The 21,410-nt window shown below is 41.3% G+C and overlaps 1 protein-coding gene across 1 annotated transcript in view; it reads right to left on the bottom strand.

The window, feature by feature from the left end:
- tll1 (tolloid-like 1) overlaps positions 1-21,410 on the bottom strand; it is a 408,920-nt gene that overhangs the window by 103,305 nt on the left and 284,205 nt on the right. The window contains exons 15-16 of the mRNA XM_063046335.1: positions 12,690-12,815; positions 11,353-11,513 (exon numbers count right to left, since the gene is read on the bottom strand). Of these exons, the coding sequence (XP_062902405.1) occupies positions 11,353-11,513; positions 12,690-12,815 (287 nt within the window). The remainder of the gene's footprint in view (positions 1-11,352; positions 11,514-12,689; positions 12,816-21,410) is intronic.

Here is a 21,410-nt window from a genome sequence, read left to right as displayed (position 1 = left end):
ACATCTTCCCAACTACTGAGGTCAGATTAATGGCCTATAGTTTCCTTTGTTCTGACTCCCTCCCTTCTTGAAGAGTGGAGTAACATTTGCAATTTTCCAGTATTCTAGACTGGTGTTTTTTGAAAGGACATTATGAATACCTACACAATCTCTTCAGTTACAGGTTTCTCCCTCCATCCGAAGGTAGAGCGTTCCTATGAAATGGTTCGTAAGCCGGAATGTCGTAAAGCAAAGAAGCAATTACCATTTATTTATAGGGAAAATCTTGCAAGCATTCGCAGACCCAAAGATAACCTACCAAATCATGCCAAATAACACATAAAACCTAAAATAACAGTAACAGATAGTAAAAGCAGGAATGATATCATAAATACACAGACTATATAAAGTAGAAATACTTCACTACAACCATTGCCTGAACTGTTCTCCGTAGCGAAAATCTCACGCAGGCGCTCTCGGCAGAAACATGGCACAAGCGCTCTCGGCAGAAAATCTCGCGCAAGCGCTCTTGGCAAAAATACTCTCTCCAGTAACCTTTAAGCTATGAAGCTGCCAAATCATACCAAATAACACATAAAAATACACAGCCGATATAAAGTAGAAATTATGTATGTACAGTGTAGTATCACTTACGGGATTCAGGAAGACAGCACTGAGCACACTGATGATGTTATGTTAGGCTGAGTCATCAGAGGTTTGGGTGGTGCAGTGGTCCCCACCCTCCGGGCAGCAAACCGATACCGATCCACGAAGCACGCAGTGGTACCGTGGTGGCCGGGACGCACCCAGCACATCTTTAAGAAAAAAGCTGAAATACACAAGCTAATTAATTAGGTGCCGCCCGGCACGTAAATGTCGGCCCAGATCAGAGACAATTGCCGATTGCGTCGCCTCTGATCTGGGCCGACATTTACGTGCCGGGCGGAACCCAATTAATTAGCCTGTTTATTTCGGCTTTTTTCTTAAAGATGTGCTGGGTACGTCCCGGCTGCCGCTGCATTCTCCGCGAATCGGTATCTGTCCGCAGCCCGGAGGTTGGGAACACTGGGGTGGTGGGACACTGGGGAGTCATCTCATCGTCGATCAGGGCAGGCAGGTCATCTTCTTCTATGTCTGCCTGCCTCGATGTCAAAGATCAAGGCTCGTCATCTGCTGTGGATGATGTGGAAGGCTTGAAAAATGACAGTATGCTTGACTGCGAGCCTCGCACATTTTTCTATCATACAGTTTTTGTAAACCATCTTGCAAACATGTCCTAAACCAACGTACTCTTTCAAAATTAAAGTCATACTTCTTTGCAATCATTGCAGCGAAAATCTCACGTAGTTGCTTCACGTTCAGTTCCTGGACGACTTCACTTTCGGTCCGTTCGCTACTACATTCGATTTCAATTGTTATCCTTTCCTCTTCCAATTGCATCAGCTCTTCACCTATCAGTTTTTGGTCATGGGATGCCAAAATCTCTTCAACATCACCTTCATCAACTTCCACAAGCCAAGCTCACTTTGTCCTTGCTTTGTTCACTATGATAGAAACGCTGAATTATGTCTAGGTTTACGCTAAGTGTAACACCCTTACAAGCTCTTTTAGGCTTTTCCGATACCTTAGAACTCAACTTGCTAACGGCTGCTCACGGGCACATGTTTAAGCAATGCTGGCTAGAATGCAGTTCCGAATCCGGGGGAGGAGCAGCTGCTTGGGGCACACGCTGTTTTTTATCGCGCGCTGCCTTTATTCGTAACAGTGAAAACACCTTCTGTTAGCAAAAACAGGTAACTAATGTAGGTCTTTCGTAACAGTGAGGTTTCATAGAGTAAATGTTCGAAAGGCAGGGGACACCTGTAGCACTTTCAAAACCCTGGGGTGTGCACCATTTAATCCGGGTGACTTACCTACCTTCAGACTTTTCAGTTTCCCAAGGATGTTTGCTCTAGAATTAGTAACTTCATGCACTTCATGGCCCCTGACACCTGGAATTTCAATGAAGACTGATGCAAAATACTTATTCAATTAATCCGTCACTTCCTTGTCCATTATTACCATCTCTCCAGCATTGCATTCCAGTGGACCAATATCCATTCTTGCCTCTTTTATACTTTATGTATCTGAAGAAACTTTTGGTATCCTCTTTAACATTTTGGCTGGCTTACGTTTGTATCCCATCTTTACCTTCTTAATGACTTATTTGGTTGTTTTCTGCTGGTTTTGAAGGCTTCCCAATGTTCTAACATCCCACTAATTTTTGCTCTATCATATGCCCTCTCTTTTGGCTTTTAGGTTGGCTTTAATTTCTCTTGTTAGCCATGGTCGTGTTATCTTTCCTTTAGACTATAAGACACAGGAGCAGATTTGGGCCATTTGGCCCATCGAGTCTGCTCCGCCATTCAATCATGGCTAATTCTTTTTTTTCCCTCCTTTTCAAGCACATTTCCTGGCTTTCTCCCCATAACATAGAACACAGAATAGTACAGCACATTACAGGCCCTTCGGCCCACAAAGTCGTGCCGACCCTCAAACCCTGCCTCCCACATAACCCCCCACCTTAAATTCCTCCATATACCTGTCTAGTAGTCTCTTAAACTTCACGAGTGTATCTGCCTCCACCACTGACTCAGGCAGTGCATTCCACGCACCAACCACTCTCTGAGTAAAAAACCTTCCTCTAATATCCCCCTTGAACTTCCCACCCCTTACCTTAAAGCCATGTCCTCTTGTATTGAGCAGTGGTGCCCTGGGGAAGAGGCGCTGGCTATCCACTCTATTCCTCTTATTATCTTGTACAACTCTATCATGTCTCCTCTCATCCTCCTTCTCTGCAAAGAGTAAAGCCCTAGCTCCCTTAATCTCTGATCATAATACCTACTCTCTAAACCAGGGAGCATCCTGGTAAATCTCCTCTGTACTCTTTCCAATGCTTCCACATCCTTCCTATAGTGAGGCGACCAGAACTGGACACAGTACTCCAAGTGTGGCCTAACCAGAGTTTTATAGAGCTGCATCATTACATAGTGACTCTTAAATTCTATCCCTCGACTTATGAAAGCTAACACCCCATAAGCTTTCTTAACTACCCTATCTACCTGTGAGGCAACTTTCAGGGATCTGTGGACATGTACCCCCAAATCTCTCTGCTCCTCCACACTTCCAAGTATCCTGCCATTTACTGTGTACCCTGCCTTGGAGTTTGTCCTTCCAAAGTGTACCACCTCACACTTCTCCGGGTTGAACTCCATCTGCCACTTCTCAGCCCACTTCTGCATCCTATCAATGTCTCTCTGCAATCTTCGACAATCCTCTACACTATCTACAACACCACCAACCTTTGTGTCATCTGCAAACTTGCCAATCCACACTTCTACCCCCACATCCAGGTCGTTAATAAAAGTCACGAAAAGTAGAGGTCTCAGAACAGATCCTTGCAGGACACCACTAGTCACAATCCTCCAATCTGAATGTACTCCCTCCACCACGACCCTCTGCCTTCTGCAGGCAAGCCAATTCTGAATCCGCCTGGCCAAACTTCCCTGGATCCCATGCCTTCTGACCTTCTGAATAAGCCTACCATGTGGAACCTTGTCAAATGCCTTACTAATATCCATATAGATCACATCCACTGCACTACCCTCATCTATATGCCTGGTCACCTCCTCAAAGAACTCTATCAGGCTTGTTAGACATGATCTGCCCTTCACAAAGCCATGCTGACTGTCCCTGATCAGGCCATGATTCTCTAAATGCCCATAGATCCTATTTCTAAGAATCATTTCCAACAGCTTTCCCACCACAGACATAAGGCTCACTGGTCTATAATTACCTGGACTATCCCTACTACCTTTTTTGAACAATGGGACAACATTTGCCTCCCTTCAATCCTCCGGTACCATCTCCGTGGACAACGAGGACATAGAGGTCCTAGCCAGAGGCTCAGCAATCTCTTCCCTTGCCTCATGGAGCAGCCTGGGGAATATTCCATCAGGCCCCGGAGATTTATCCATCCTAATGTATTTTAACAACTGCAACACCTCCTTTCCCTTAATATCAACATGCTTCAGAACATCAACCTCACTCATATTGTCCTCACCGTCATCAAGTTCCCTCTCATTGGTAAATACCGAAGAGAAGTATTCATTGAGGACCTCGTTCACTTCCACAGCCTCCAGGCACATCTTCCCACCTTTATCTCTAATCGGTCCTACCTTCACTCCTGTCATCCTTTTGTTCTTCACATAATTGAAGAATGCCTTGGGGTTTTCCTTTACCCTACTCGCCAAGGCCTTCTCATGCCCTCTTCCTGCTCTTCTCAGCCCCTTCTTAAGCTCCTTTCTTGCTTTATTTAAATGTATGCAGTGTATAAAATATGGCAGATGATTGTGTTGTGCAGTTAGAAAATGGCAGGTATGAAATTGTGGACATCATTAAGATGTGGGTGAAAGATCATAGTTGGAAGCTTAACATCACAGTTGGATACAGGTTTTCCCCACCATCCGAAGGTAAAGCATTCCTATGAAATGGTTCGTAAGCCGGAATGTCGTTAAGCAAAAAAAGCAATTACCATTCATTTATATGGGAAAAATTTGTGAGCGTTCGCAGACCCAAAAATAACCTAGCAAATCATGTCAAATAACACATAAAACCTAAAATAACAGTAACATATAGTAAAAGCAGGAATGATATGGTGAATACACAGCCTATATAAAGTAGAAATACTTTTCCACAATCATTGCCGCACTGTTCTCCGTAGCGAAAATCTCACGCAAGCACTCTCGGCAGAAACACTATCTCCAGTAACCTTTAAGATATGAAGCTGCCAAATCATACCAAAAGACACGTAAAAATACACAGCCGATATAAAGTAGAAATAACATATGTACAGTGTAGTATCACTTACGGGAATAGGGACAGCGCCGAGCACACTGATGATGGTGTGTTAGGCTGAGTCGTCGGAGGTTGGGGTGGTGCAATGGCCACCACCCTCCGGGCAGTGAACCGATACCGATCCGTAAAGAATGCAGTGGTCCAGCGGTAGCCGGGACGCACCCAGCATGTCTCTAAGAAAAAAGCTGAAATAAACAAGTTAATTAATTAGGTGCCACCTGGCATGTAACTAATTAGCTTGTTTATTTCGGCTTTTCTCTTAAAGATGTGCTGGGTGCGTCCCAGCTACTGCTGCATTCTTCGCGGATCGGTATCTGTCCGCAGCCCGGGGTTTGGGTGGTGGGACATTGGGGTATCATCAGGGCAGGCAGATCATCTTCTTCTATGTCTGCCTGACTCAATGTCGAAGGTCGAAGTTCGTTGTCTGCTGTGGCTGATGTGGAAGGCTTGCTTGACTGCTTAGCCTCGCGCATTTTTAGATCATACAGTTCTTTGTAAGCGCTCAAACCATCCTGCAAATATGCCCTAAACCGAAGTACCCTTTCAAAATTAAAGTCATACTTTATCATTGCAGCGAAAATCTCACGCAGTTGCTTTACGTTCAGTTCCTGGACGACTTCACTTTCGGTCCGTTCGCTACTGCATTCGGTTTCAATTGTTATCCTTTCCTCTTCCAATTGCATCAGCTCTTCATCTATCAGTTCTTGGTTATGGCATGCCAAAACCTCTTCAACATCATCTTCATCAACTTCCATAAGCCAAACTCACTTTGTCCTTACTTCGTTCACCACGATCGAAACCCTTAATTATGTCTAGTTTTACGCTAAGTGTAACACCCTTACGAGCTCTTTCAGGCTTTTCCAATACCTTAGAACTCATCTTGCCGACGGATGCTCAAAATAAATCGAGATAAAGCACATGTTTAAACAATGGCGGCTAGAATTCAGTTCCAGGGGAGGAGTCTGGCTGCTCGGGGCACGTGCTGCTTTAACTCCAGAGCGTGAAGTTCCTAGGAATGAGCATTACCAATAGCCTGTCCTAACCACGTTGATGCAAAGGTCAGGTAAGCTCACCAGCTCCTCTACTTCCTCAGGAGGCTAAAAAAATTTGACATGTCCTCTTTGACCTTCACCAATTTTTATTGGTGTAACGTATAAATCATCCCCTTCAGATGCATCAAGGCTTGGTGTGGCATCTGCTCTGCCTGCAGAAAATTATGGGCACAGCTCAGTATATCATAGAAACCAGTCTCTTGGACCCTTCTGTACTGCGGTGAAGCAGCCAACATAATCAAAGACCTCACCCACCCCGAACACTGTCTCCTCTCCCACCTCCACTGGCCAGAAGATACAAAAGCCTGAAAACATGAACCACCATGCTCAAGGACAACTTTAATCCGGCTGTGATAAGAATATTAAGCAGTCTTCATCCATGAATAGAAACAAATCTTCATTCCCACTTGACAGTGTTACATAGATGCCATTCATGGAAGTACGACATGATGTACTTCTCATATTAAGCAACACTGCAAGGCATCAGGAATAGGCAACACAGTGGCATAGCAGTTAGTGTAGTGCTCTACAGGCCTGTGACCCAGGTTCATTGCCCAGCACTGCCTTTAAGGAGTTTGTACATTCTTCCTGTGACCATGAGGGTTTCCACTGGATGGTCCAGTTTCATCCCACATTCCAAAGATGTATAGGTTGGTAGGTTAATTGGTCACATGGGTATAATTGGGCAGTGCAGGCTCATTGTGTCAGAAAGACCTGCTAATGTGCTGTATCTGTAAATACATTTTTTTAAAATGTATAAGTGAAATAAAAGGTTTTTTTTTCAGAAGAGGAAAGGATATGAGAAAAACAAGTTTCATTTGAGAAACAGGCATGGAGTCTTGGCTGCTGACTATTTGCATCTAAATTTCCCACAGACACCTAAAATAAACCTAAAATACTCCATAAAGAAACTTTGCAGCTGCATCCATTACTACTGAGAAATTTATACCCATGAATGATCCAGCAAAATCCACATGAATCCTCTGACAGGGCAATGTAGGCTGTTCCCAGGGATGGAGAGGTGCTGTTCTTGGCATCTTCTAGACATGTTGGCATCCCAAACAAGGCATGGCAAGCTGTGCGATCTGCTGACCTATCCCAGACCACCAGCCAAAACTTTGAGCCAGTACTTTCATTTTGACCACACCTAGATGATCGGAATGTAGCTCCTCCAACACTTTCACTCTCAGTTTGGATGGTACAACATCTCTCAATCCCCACATAAGGCAATCCATATCAAGGGCAAGTTCATCCCGGCATGGATAAAAATGGAGGAGCTTGAATTTCTGCTGCAAATTCCAGCCATTTTATGTTGCCATATGGACTTGAAACAGTGTGGGGTCTTTTCCGATTTCCCTTTGGATCAGCTCTGCCGTAATAGGGGAACTTCTGTTTTGCATTAGGGAGAATATGTCAATGAGTGCCCTCTTTTGTACATTTTTCAGGTATTTCTTTTTCCAAGTGCAAATGGGACAATCCATCAGCAATTTTCTGATTAGTTGTCCTCCTGAATTTCATGTTGTAATTGTGTCCTCCAAGAAACAGAGCCCATCTCTGCATATATGCTGTTGCTGTTAGTGTAACGCCCTTCTGTGGACTGAAAACGGACACTAGTGGTTGATGATCAGTAATGAGGGTAAACTCTTTCCCATACAGGTACTAGTTGAACCGTTTTATACTCCAAACCAAATTCATGACCTCTTTGTGAACAACACATACAGAATGCTGGAGGAACTCAACAGGCCAGGCAGCATCTGTGGAAAAATGTCCAGTCTATGTTTCAGTTCGAGAACCTTGAAGATTTAAACTTCTTCAGTGTGGTCATCCCTGAAAGAGACTTTGCAGTGCAGTAATCCAATCACAAACAAGAGAAAATCTGCACATACTGGAAATCCAAGCAACAGACACAAAACACGAAATATTGACTGTATTCTTTTCCATAGATGCTGCCTGGCCTGCTGAGTTATCCAGCATTTTGTGTGTATTGCCTGGATTTTCAGCATCTGCAGATTTTCTCTTGTGAACTCATTGTGAATCTGTGCATAATTTTTCTCTGTAGCGGTAAGGAAACGCAATGCATAGCCTCTGGGGAGTTCTCTCCCACCACTCGTAGCATGTGACATGACTGCACCTATACTATAAGGCAAGGCATCACAGGAAAACTTCACTGGATGATGCAGGTCATAAGGTGTGAGTACCATATCTGACATCACCATTTTCTTTGCCTTTTGGAAAGCCACCTCACACTACATTGTCCTTTGCCACTTCTTCCCAATCTGTAGTAATGCATTCAAGGGGTGGAGCACAGTAACCCCGTTTGGCAGGAACCTGTTACAGTAATTGACAAATCCTAAATAGAACCACAACTGTGTCACATCCTTTGACCTTAGGGCATCCACCACTGCTTGCATTTTCTCAGCACACTTCTGTAAAATCTTGTGCGTCAATGGTGTGACCACAGTAAGTGATACTTGGTTTAATGAATTCACACTTGATACATCATGATCTGAGCCCATAATCTTCTAATCTTTTTAACACTGTCCTGAGATTTTGGAGGCGCTCCTTGTCATCCTTACCAGTAATAATGTTGTCATCCAGATAACACTAAGTCCCTAAACAGCCTTTCAGCATCTGGTCCATAGCTTTCTCCCAGAGTGCAGGTGCAGATGCTACTCCAAAAATAAGCCTATTGTAGCGATAAAGCCCTTGGTGAGTGCTTATGGTAAGAAACACTTTATATTCTTCAATCTCCTTCTGTAGGTAGGCCTCAGCTAAGTCCACTTTGCTGAAGTGTTTCCCTCCAGAAAGGTTTGCAAAGATATCCTCTATCCTGGGCAGGTCATTTTCATCTACTTTCAGTACTGGATTGATGGTGACCTTAAAATCATCACAGACCCTGACAGGCCCATCCTTCTTTGCTACTGGGACCATAGGCCTTGCCCATGGGCTCCACTCAACCTTGGAAAGAATTCTTTCATCCTCTATGTGATCTGGCTTACTGGTTACTTTATCATGGATGGTATAAGGAACCAGATGGGCTTTGTAAAGCTTAGGTGTGGCATATTCATTTAACACTATTTTGCCTTTGATATATCTGAATTTTCCAATACCATCCTCGATACTGATATGGGATCATCCAGCTTTCCACTGACTCTATTGCAGGGGATGAATCTCCAATCAAGTTGTAGTTGGCTCAATCAATTACGCCCCACAATGCTGGCATTCCTGATTTTACCACGTCCAAGCTCAAAGTGGCTTGTTGGTTGTTGTATTTCACTGTTACGAATATCTTTCTCACAGGAGTTATCTTTTCTCCAGTATGTCCTTAGTTGGATATTTGCAGACTTCAGTTCAGTATCTTTGAAATGCCACTCAAACACATTTTGTGGGATGACTGAAACAGCCGAGCCTATGTCCAATTCCATTTTAATAAATTTGCCATTCACTTCTGGTGCAAATCATATTGTTTGTCTCTTGTTAGTTATCACATTGTAAATCTCAAGGCTATCCAGTCCTGGGTCATCCTCATCATTGTCAGATTTTTCCATCAACAACATGCAAGTTAGTGCTCTTTTTGAAACTGCAACTTGACTTTTCATCTTTTTCTCTTCTCTGTGCAATCTGCCTGACATGCTTTTTAAAATGTGTCCTACTTTGTTGCATATTCTGCAATTCTCGCCTTTAAACCTGCATTAGTCTGGTTGTACATGAGCCCCTGCCATTATAATAGTAACACAATTTGTTCAGGCAGGCTGGTTTCTATTTGGACATTGCAATTTTGCTCATGTTCACTTTTCTTCCTGACTGCAACTCAATTACCTCTCTGGCTGCTATATCCATTGATACAGCAATTCCAACTGCTCTTTTCAATCTGAGTTAAGCTTCATTTAGCAGTCATTTTTGAATACTTTCGTGTAAGATTCCACAAACCAAATGATATCACAGTGCATCCTTTAGCCTATCACTGAACTGATGATGCTCGGACAAGCTCTTCAATTCAGCCACATATGCTAAAATGGACTCCCCTTCCTTTTGATTCCACTTATAAAACCTAATGCATTCTACAATGGTTTTGATTCTAAATGTTCCTGAATTACATTCACGATATCAGCAAAGTACATTTCAGCTGGTTTGGTTGGAGAACGTATACTTCTAAGCAAACTGTATGCTTTTCCACCCATTACACTCAGCAACACAGGCACTCGTTTTTCATTGGTATTTCATTTCCTTCAAAATATTGTTCAACTATTCAGTATACATCAACTGGTTATCTGTTGTGAAATTGAATATGTCTATCTTTCCGATGTAGCCAGCCATTTTTGCTTTTTTATATTTATCATCATCACCTGGTACTCACTGCTTATGAACTGTTTTCGTTGCTTGTTAATTTCATTCATTTTCTGTTTTTTTTAAAAAATCTCAAACGTCTCTCTCTCTTTCCAAAGAAAAACATGCTGGACTTTAACAGGTGGGTAGTTGGATTGAGTTTGTTTTAAAACTTCCTCATCAGCACTGTTGTTTTATATTTCCAGAAACTAATCAAAAGAAAAACACAGGAGACAAGATTCTGGTCTACTTAGTTTTTCCTTTCTTTTCTCGATTCACGTACTTCTTACTTATAACCCATAATGATTATGTAAACAATGAATAAAATGTAATACCACTCAAATATTACTGATATATTGAATACATTACAATTAGTTCTATGGGAAGTATACATTGCTCATAGAAGAGTGTGCAAAAACATTCAGAAGCATTTCAACGAACATAAAGTCCAGTTTTTAAATTAGGTAGCATATAGAATGTTGAAGTAGACAATATTAGTTCTAAAGCAACATATATTAGTTTGTGCCAATATTCAATTCACTAACATAAAGTTTTGCACAGATCTGATGAAATACACAAACTTTACCATGGTGAAAACAAAAAGTTCAAGAAAGATTAACTATACTATGTTGTATATATTTAACTTCAGTAAGATACTGGAACAAACATTTGTTGAAATGCAGAAGAAAATTCAACACATTTTCCTTTTCAATTTTGAAGGAAACCAGGAAGGCATCAGCCCTACCAGTCATCAGGAAAATCTGCATTGCTTTGAAAATCACACAATTTGCTACTCATTGTTATATGTAGGAAAAGTTGAGAAGTAATTTGTCTTGCTGCCTACTGCTTGCTAAAAAGGAATTTTACTATTGGCCGCCCCTTCCAACAGTGGATTTTCCATTAATTTTAACAGCACTGAACACTAGGGTGCTGAGGACGGGTAACTAAATGTCTGAATCTCTACTGATGCTTCTTCGGCACACATTACAATTGGTTTTGAGTCTACAAAGTAATACAATTTTGTTACTTTACGTCGGTGAATGTTTTCCTAAAATTAAAAATTTTCTCTGTATGTTGCAGGAACATTTAGATTACTTACATCATTGCCCTCTAGTTCGAAAAATTCAAACTGCATAGAGATCCTGTACTGGGTGGGAGCCACAACTTGCCAAACACAGTTCTTATTGGGAGGGTATTCCTTTGGCCAGCCTGGTGAGGTGATTGTTCCATTTAGCTTTGACAGAAGTCCTCCACAGGCAGCTAAAATTTAAATTACAAACTCAATCTCTATACAACAAGAAATAATATCAATACAATGAACCTGGTTTTACAAGCTGATGTTTAAATAGCTAAGTAATATCAGTAATAAAGAAATAGTAATGCAAGGTACAGCCTGAAAGTCTCTTCACAAGGTTAATTGAGGTTTGGCTTCGATCTTCCTGATTTCATGCCATAACCTGTTCTGTGATGTGATTGCTTAAATCAGTGGTCCCCAACCTCCGGGCCGTGGCTTAAATGCTTTGATCAGCAGGAAATAGTCCAGTGGGACCAATTTTGCATTGTTCTTGCAAAGAACCAGTGCAAATGATAGGCTGATAGCCTCATCCCACCTTGACACTCCTTGCAATAAAATCAACACTTGGAATGGCATAATAGGAAACATGCCAGAACCAATCCACAGGGCATTAACACATGTATTCCAGGCAGAAACAGAGCTATTTTAGTTGCTGTGCATGTCCCTGCAGTTGTTTGGATTTCTGTTGCTGGATGAGATAACAGAAGGTTGCTGTCATCTAGTGATTCACGGTATACATTCTATGAGGGCCTGTATGATTTCCTTACCCTGACATGCTGTCACCATCACAATATTTGCCCTCATCCCTCAGTGTCAGTCACTTCAGACGAGAAAAAGTTTAAAGAGAGGAAGTTGGTATGAAAGTCAAAACTGGTATACTGAAAATCAACTCAATAAACTGTTCTGGGCTACCTGTTTTTAACTGATAGTTAATCTTAATCATAAAAGGGCAAAAACAGGGCAAAGACTATGAAAAGATTAATGTTTTAATTGATCCATTACTATGTGGAGAAGAATACCTTGTTTCATAATCTACTTATGCAGTATTTCATGGCATTCAATTCTTAAAGTAATTAAGAGAGTAGCTACACATCCAAAAAGTAAATATTCAACCAAATCTGAACCCACCTTAAGGAAAAAACAAGGTACCTTCTGCATTGCCAGAGTGGGGAGGTGCATTGCCCTCTGCGTCCGGGTATTAGCAGGAGGGTGAAGAATTTCACCAGAGAGTGAAACCTGTACCACATTACTGGTGGTTTTCCCAACTACAGTAGGGGAATCACATGAGCACTTTGCATACATGAAAAATGCACAGAGAAACTTCACATAATTACCCGGTAACCTTATTTTACAACATTTACCTTCACAACTTTTCTTGTCTGCTGCAAGTTCATAGCCTGGGTCACAAGTACACTTGTAACTGCCCAACGTGTTCATACATTGCTGCTCACACCCTCCATTGTCATGTCTGGCACACTCATCCTCCTCTGTGGAGATGAAAGTTATTTGTTAGCCAAAGAGTTAACAGGTTAACACTTCTGGATGAGGTGAGCTCAAATTGCTGAGCAAATGCATTATCTATAATCACCCCACCACCAATCTGACACTACCTGTCAGTGTAACACTGGGGCAAGATCAACAGAAACTCTAAAGGAACATAATAAATGCCCATGCATCCAATTTTACAATCACTAAGTCATATAGCACCAAATGAAACCATTAAACCAACATTTCGTATGTCAGATCTTTGAAAGAACTATCCAATTAGTAACAACTTGTCTTTACTCTATGCTATTTTTTCTTCGCAAACACTTGGTCCATTCCCTTGGAAAAATTATTATTATTGAATCCACTGCCATTACCTTCTTTCTTAAATCTTAATTCCCCTTACCTCTGTTCCGCCTCTCTTTCTAGTTGTCTGAATTGTCTGCTCCATGATTATTGATCCTTTTGTCTCTAGAAACTTGTTACTTACTTTAATAACTTCCTTTTGGCTCCAGGCATTGCCCACTTGATCTCCTCCAAACTATGAAGTTGGGACTTCCAATAATTTGAGTACAATATTTCAGTCTGCCACTTCACAGCAGGTCAGAAGTATAGTCTCTTTGATGAGAAAGTAAACTGAAACCCCTTCTGGCCTCTCACATTAACATGAATTATCCTGTGGAATTAATTCTACGAGCAATAGGGGAGTTGACCTCAGCCTCCTGGTCAATCTTCATGTGTCATGCAACGTCACTGAAACAGATCATCTTAAATGACAGTATTGCTGTTTGTAGGAGCTCACTGAGTGGATACTGACTACTGCAAGCCTGACCTCAAAATAATGACTGCCCTTCAAATTCATTTCAATATATTCTATAACATGCTTTGGCAGAAAGTAAAAGGTTCCATACAAGTGCGTTCCTTTCTTTCTATTTCATAATTTTAAACACGAACATAGAATTTTCCTTTAATTGTCCCTGCTACAGGAAGAACAACTGCAGTCTTTCCACACCATCAAAATCTTGCATCCCTACCACCTATTCCCCATCAGATCTAACACCTTGATATCCTTCCTAGTGCGATATTTTAATATGCTCACACTGGCCCAGAACTTTACTGATGAATCTGAAGTCAGCAGCATGGAAATTCCTGGATGCCTTATGGCAATTAAGTGCAGCATATCTTTCACGTTCCTCAGTAAACTCCCTGTAAGACAGATCTTATAGTGGTTTAGAATGAATGTTGTGCTAGTATTGATGAGGATCAGAACTTGATAGGATTTGATGCCATGTGGTTAAGGAAGTGATCATGTGGGGCCTGAAGAAAATACTGTTTCAGCATTGTTCCTCTTCTCAAACAGTGCTCTAAAAGTATTTATTTTATTGTTCCTACCAAACACACCTTTTTAAATCCCTGGAGGCTCATCCTGGAAGTGAAAACAAAACTTATTTCCACTGATCCCAGCCCACTTCAAAGGTAAAGTAAATTATTATCAAAGTACATATATGTCACCATATACACCCCAAAATTCATTTTCTTGTGTGGGCATACTCAACAAATCTATAGAATAACTGTAACAGAATCAATGAAAGATCACCTGAATAGGGCATTCAACCAAAATAAAAAAGGTAACAAACTGTGTAAATGCAAAAAGAACAAACAATAATACAAATAAAAAAAGCAATAAGTATCGAGAACATGAGATGAAGAGACCTTGAAAGTAAGTCCATAGGTTATGGGAACATTTCAATGATGGGGCAAGTGAAGTTGAGTGATGTTGAGTATTAAAATTCTAACTATTCTTTACCTAGGATTTAACCAGGAGTTTGGGCATAACTTGCTAATTCACTGCCAAATTTCAGTAGGAGATCATGGAACCATGTAGAAATTCAATCTTTTGTTCTGGTGCTTTATGAATAAGCAACAAAAATTAATATCATAGATTTCAGTAATTGAAAAAGAGAATAGTAGTGTTGATGACATTCCCCGAACAGAAGATTATTGTGATGCTGGTGGTATTGTTTACATCTGACAAAAACAATCAGTCTAAAAATTCTTCACTGTATTAACATCTGAGTTAAAACAAATCCCATATTATGCAAAATATTATATACCAAACAATTGTAAATCATAATTTTTGTTCGTTGTCATATGTGAAACATCATCACAAAGGATCTGAGAGGTGAGACACTCACCAAATACAGAGTTGTTGATGGTGTTGTGCACTGAAAAAGGAGTGCTCCTATAATGCACTTGAAGGTGAGTCTCAAGGAAAAGATCACAATTGATTCCCCTTAACCCAAAAAGAGAATTTATTTGATGTTCAAAGTTTTGCTATGCTTCAGAACTTCATTGTAAGCAGCTTCAGTAAAATCCAGCACTGACACTCATGGCCAAAATCAATGCCCAATTGTGTTTGCCTACTGTTAGGGTGTATTCTAGAGTTAGGATATATAGCAAATATTAACTTCAGCAACCGATCTTTAGAACTGAACACGGACTGTAGATTAAATTTAAAGTGCAGCCCTGGATAATAGGTTCCTGGAGCTGTGGACACGAGTTAATTGTAAACCAAACAATTCTGATTAAATTTCATTTTGGGCATCTAGAGTGTGAGTGCGAAGGAGGTGTGAAAATTATATGTAATTCACTGTTGATACATTGTAACTATAGAGTTGTCCTTAGATCTTTAGCATATACAATGTTACATAATATTGGGTCAAACAGGCCCGTTCCTACAGTGAGCGTCTCATTATGTTGAATAAGCCACTTCTGTATAGCTGGCTTCAGTCTCGAATGACCTTGTTCACATTACAACATTTGGGGGCTCATCCAGAATATCTTTGTGTGACCCCCATGTGGCCAGCTTCTCAGCAGTCTCAATGGTCAAGTACTTTTAAAATTAGCACTCATACTTGGTCCTGTTTGGGTCGGTGACTACGGGATCACAAGGTATCACAACCATGAGGCAGAGCTGAACTGGTAGTTATAAAAGTAGTGTGGTGTGTGTCCGTACCTGTGCGTTTATGTAAGGGACTAAACTCTGTGTGTTAATTTGGTGAGACGGAGTTGTGAATGGTGGTTACTGATGGTTTGAGATGCCAGTGAGGGGCATGTATGCTGTAAGGAACAGCAACTTTTGAAGCCCACAGATGTGCAGAATTAGAAGAAAAGAGAAGAGAATGGAAAGAGAGGCATAACAACCAAAGCCCGATCTGCCATCTGGACCTACCTGTCGTGAATGTGGAAGAACTTTCAAAGCCAAGATTGGACTCATAAGCCATTTGAGAGCCCATAAGTAGATCAACAGAACGAAGACCATCATCCTCGACCTCGAGGGGTAGTCATGACAATGACTGTATTTTAGCAGACATGTTTGCAAGTGAATGTGTGCGTTTCAACAATACGTCTGTAACCTTGATGTAACAGTTAGATGCAAAGGAATACAACAGGCATTATGAGTCAGGACACACATAAGTGGCAGTCTGCAGAGTATACACTCTGTGGTTTTAAGAGTGTACTGTTTAATTTTTATCCATCATTTATATTTTGTATAATGTGGGAACTAGTGTGAAGATATTGAGGGAGAGGTTATTCCCACCTGTATCTATCAGATTGATGTCAAGCAACATCATGTCAAGAACCCTGATGACCCAAGCCAGCCTTTGACTTTGATTACAGCCAACCATAAGCCCTTCACCCCGGAGAGAAGCAGAGCATTTTGTCAGAGTTGCCCTTACTTAAAGTTGTCTGTGGGAATGCAGAATTTTGGCTCAAGATCGAGGAAATTATTGAAATACAACAGCTACACCCTAAAGATATCCACGTGCTGGTAAAAGTGAAATGCCTGGGGAATATATAGGACAGTATGGCCCAGGGGGTGCAGGATATTATAGGGAAACTACTAGGAACGCCAGCAATGAAGAGAGACATCACTTCTTTAAGGGGGAAAGTGAGGCAGCGACTGGGGGTCAACAGTTCAGAGGGGTAATGAGCCTGCCATGGATTATGAAGAACGTAAATATCGAGCGCATGAGGTGTACTCAGGGTTGGATAATCAAGGGAAGGATAACCCAGTCTTCCAAAAAATGCTGGGTACAAAGAAGGAGGTGTGAAAATTATACGTATTTCAAAGGAAACCAATTGTAGATGCATTGTAACTATAGAGTTGCCCTTTGATCTTTAGCATATCAAATGTCATGTAATATTGGGTCGCGCAGGCCCCTTCCTCCAGAGGGTGTCTCATTGTGTTAAATAAACCACTTCTGTATCCTCTAGCTTCTGTGTCTCTCCAGGGACTTTGTTCACATCACAACATTGACTACAATCCTTACCACACTGTTTGACATCATTTCTTTGGCATAGCATTTTATTCTTTTTATTTAGAGATAAAGCACGGAACAGGCCCTTCTGACCCAATGAGTAGCGCTGCCCAGCAACATACCTATTTAACCCTAGCCTATTCATAGGACAATTTACAGTGACCGATTAACCAACCAGCGGATACATCTTCGGACTGCGGGAGGAAACTGGAATGCCCGGAGGAAAACCACTTGGTCATGGGGAGCACGTATAAACTCCATACAGATAGCACCACAATATAGCTTTAATTCTCTTGTATTGACTTGCTCCATCTCTGCTTAAATAGCTGAAATAAAAACAAAAAATGCTGGAAATATTTAGCGGATCAGGCAGTGCCTGTTGAGGGAGATGTCCAGATCTCAAATCAATAACTTTTGATCGGAAAGAGGAAAAATTAGAAATCACATTCTGTCTACATTCAATCACAGAGATGGCCTTTGTCTCTCCATCCCTCCCACTTTTTCTTTAATTTAAAACACAGTTTTCTAATGAGACCTCATTCTGATGAAAGAAAGGTTAATATCTGTTTCTCCCACCTTACATGCTCCTTGACTAGCTGAGTACTTGAGCATTTTCTTTTTTTTAAATTTTGAGTATTCAACATCTGCAGGATTTGTTTCCTCCTCTGCTTTTCAGCTTAAATAGCAGTAGGGTTGTCTCCTGGTGGCCATCAGGTGAGAATAAAATAGATTTAATTGTGGTAGCACCAATGCTGGTTAGGTTTTGAATAAAGGGAGTACAGAGACAGCTATTAGAATAGACAATAAAGCACAGCACCTTCTGGATTTTTTGGGCTCTTGATCTATTCAATAAGACCATGGCTAATCTTATATCTCAACATAACATTCCTTTTTGATGCTTACATCACTTGATCCTGCTAGTATTCAAAGATTTATTGAGATTACAGGAAATTTATCATATCTATACTAATTATTGCATTCAAGACAATCTCTTCCATTCTAATGTCCTGAACTAGAGAGTATTTTTCCACACCTATCATTTTAAATGAAGTTAATAACTCATCAGGGGTGATGGTTAAGTTCAGGCCTAAGGTAGAAGGAGATGAGTTATTAACTTCAAACTTTCTGCATAATCACTCAAAGAGTTAAACTGCACGTGCATGTAACGAGAGCTGTATAACTCATCTCCTTCTACCTTAGGCCACAAACTTATCAATCACCCATGCCGTGGACACTTTCTGGAGGTCCAAGATCTATATGCTCCACAACCGCTGGACTAAATGTGTAAATGTAGGAGGGGACTGTGTTGAAAAATAAATGTGGTAGGTTTTCTAAAATTGACTCCTTCTATTTTAGGCCATGAACTTATCAATCACCCCTTGTAATCATTATGTGCCTTTGTATTTCTAGTGGGGTTTAAAGAATTGAGAGGAGATACCACATGCTGTATGCCAACAAATTCTGTTTGTGCATGCAGTCTTAGGCCAGAGGTTCCCACTGTTGGTCAGAGAAAGTCTAGTATGGCTAGTCAACTGAATGAGAGGAGAATAATGATCCCAAGATAAATATCTTTGGATCAAGAGGAGAGAGATATTGGCCAGAAGAAGCTACAGTTACAATTTGTGGATTTGATGAATCAAGGATCGGGGAAACAGACAAAACAACTGCCTCTGCTTTCATCAAAGTTGCTGGTGAATGCAGCAGGCCAGGCAGCATCTGTATTACAGATCTACCTGGGGATCCTTCTTACAGGTTCAAGTACAGGACTACAATCAACAATGTCTCATGGCTCTGCCCACTCCAGCCTGCATATTTGTGTCTTCCAACTCTGACTGGTCCAAACCAGTCAAATGAGGCAACTCAGACAAAGTCTAATGAGATTACAGATTGCTTCTTTGGTATGTCAGGCATTTTACATAATGAGTAAATACTCATCTGAGAATGATCGCAGGTTTAGCAGGTCATTGTGTCCACATTCAATCGCTCCAATCAGATTATCTCAGAGCAAGTATCAGTTCAGAATCCACAAAAGGGGGGAAAACAGAGCCAATTGTCTTGATCTGTCCCTATTCTTGATTTGTCAAATCCACTAATTGTAGACTGTAGTTTCTTCTGACCAACACCGCCCCTCCCTTAGACAGTTCCTCCTAGTCAAATATGTCTTGTTTCACTGAAGTCAGTGGGTTCTGAGATGGCTGATCATACCTATGTGAAGCCCAAGGACTCTACCACATAAGGGGAATAAACTGCTTATAGAGGAAAGAGTTGGGTAGTCAGGGAGATGATGTATTCCTTGTACTGTTCACACATGCTTATATGGTTATATATGGTTATGCTTCTTCTCTATTGTATTTCAATGGGCCAGAAATTGCTATGAGTTGATAAGGATTTTGAAGGATTTAAAACCTTAAATCATAGAAATGCAGTACATATCTTTTGCATGTGTATCTATGCACTGCTGCATAGGTATGCAAAAGGAAGTTAAATTTCAAGCCAGTGAAGTATGTGAGAGAATGGGTCTGCACTAAATATCCACAAACCAAACATTCTCTACCAACCTACTCTGCAAAATGCAATAAAATTCAACAATAAGATCTGGAAAGCACAGATACTTTCCCTATCTCAGAAGCTAACTCTCAGTAAGTTTAGAAATTTACCATAATCTCAGTGCATCAGTGCTGCATTTGTCTGGGGAAAAAAAGATTGTTCAATGATCAAGACGTCAAATACCTCAAAACTGTTAATCTACTGTGTGACCAGATCTCTTCCCTCCTGCATGCTTCTGAGAAATCAACAACAAAGCAGTTCCCCCAACATCTTGTAATTTGGAGATGGCACATCTAGGCACTGGCAAGCTACCTCCAATGCTGCCTTTGCTAGATCCTTAAATTCACTAGCAGGATAAACAAAGCCACATCAATATTTCCTTGAAAACCAACATTCTCCACTTATGGTTCCTCCAAACACACCAATACCCAGATCTACAATCACACCCTGAATCCTCCCACATACAGGGCAGAGAACACGCCATGATTTCCATTTACACCATCATGGTTGCATGACAACAACAATAAGGATTAATTTTGTGTATGTGTGTATAAGAACGTGGGGGTGGAGTGGTTTCTGTAGACTTGGCTTGGTGCAATGCAACAAGGAGCTTGTATTTTGTTTTTTTTTTTCTTCTCTCTCTCTCTCTCTTACCTCCCTCCATGATTCTGATCAATATCAAGGGATCTTCAAAGGAAGCCGAGATTCAACACTTCATATTCTGTTTGAGTAAAACATGGAATTCCCCAGTTTCAGGTAAACTCCTACCTCTGTTTCACACACTCCAGCACCCCACAATCTTTTGGGTTCATATCCTGACCTCCCATTTTTGACCCCTTACTCCCCCCTCCAGCCACCACCCCCCATCAACCTTATCCTTTGCCTCCCTCTCCTGGTTCCATCCACCTACTACCCACTATGTTACCCTCCTCCATCTGATTCCACAGGTTCATCCCCCTTCCCTTTCTGGTTTCCATTATCACATTCCTTACTTATCAGAAGTCAGCACTGGAAGCCTTTGTGCCCCCATTATCAGCTTTCACCCTCACTCTCATTTCCACCAACTTGGCTCTATTTACCTTCTGTCTGGCTCCCAACTCCACACTTTCCCCCTCTCCTATCTGGCTAGAAATACCCATCATCCTTCATCGCTCAGTCAACCTATCACTTCTAGGCCCCTGTCAAACCATACCTCTTGGCCACTTAATTTTCCTTATCTCCCCTCTCCAATCTCAATACTGAAGCAGGGCTTCAACTCAAAACACTGACGAATTTCTTTCACACAACTATGCTGCTCTAGCCACCGAATTCCTCAAGGGTAGTATTTGTTGACCTGGGTTCCAACACCTAGACTCCCTTCTGTCACCACAACCATCAACAGGTGAACTGTGGGTCTTCTTTGGAGACCCATGCAGATTTTTATTGATGCATTATAGAAAGCATTCTAACTGGATAATGGATTGGTCTGGCAAATTGTAGCAGATCCAGATCCTTCCTAAGGCAGGAGTTGATTCTAGCCATGACCAACCTCTCAAAGCACTTCATCACAGTAGATATGAGTGCCATTGGGTGATAGTCATTGCGGCAGCTCACCCCACTCTTCTTGGGTATGATCATCGCCCTTTTGAAGCAGGTGGGAACCTCCGACTGCAGCAGTGAGAGATTGATGCTGTCCTTGAACACTCCTGCCAGTTGGTTAGCACAGGTTTTCAGAGCCCTACCAGGTAC

The sequence above is a fragment of the Mobula hypostoma genome, chromosome 4 (assembly GCF_963921235.1).
Source record: "Mobula hypostoma chromosome 4, sMobHyp1.1, whole genome shotgun sequence".
Taxonomy (NCBI): Eukaryota; Metazoa; Chordata; class Chondrichthyes; order Myliobatiformes; family Myliobatidae; genus Mobula; species Mobula hypostoma.
The sequence above is the reverse complement of the archived record's forward strand: the minus strand, read 5'-3'. Positions and strand labels throughout refer to the sequence as shown.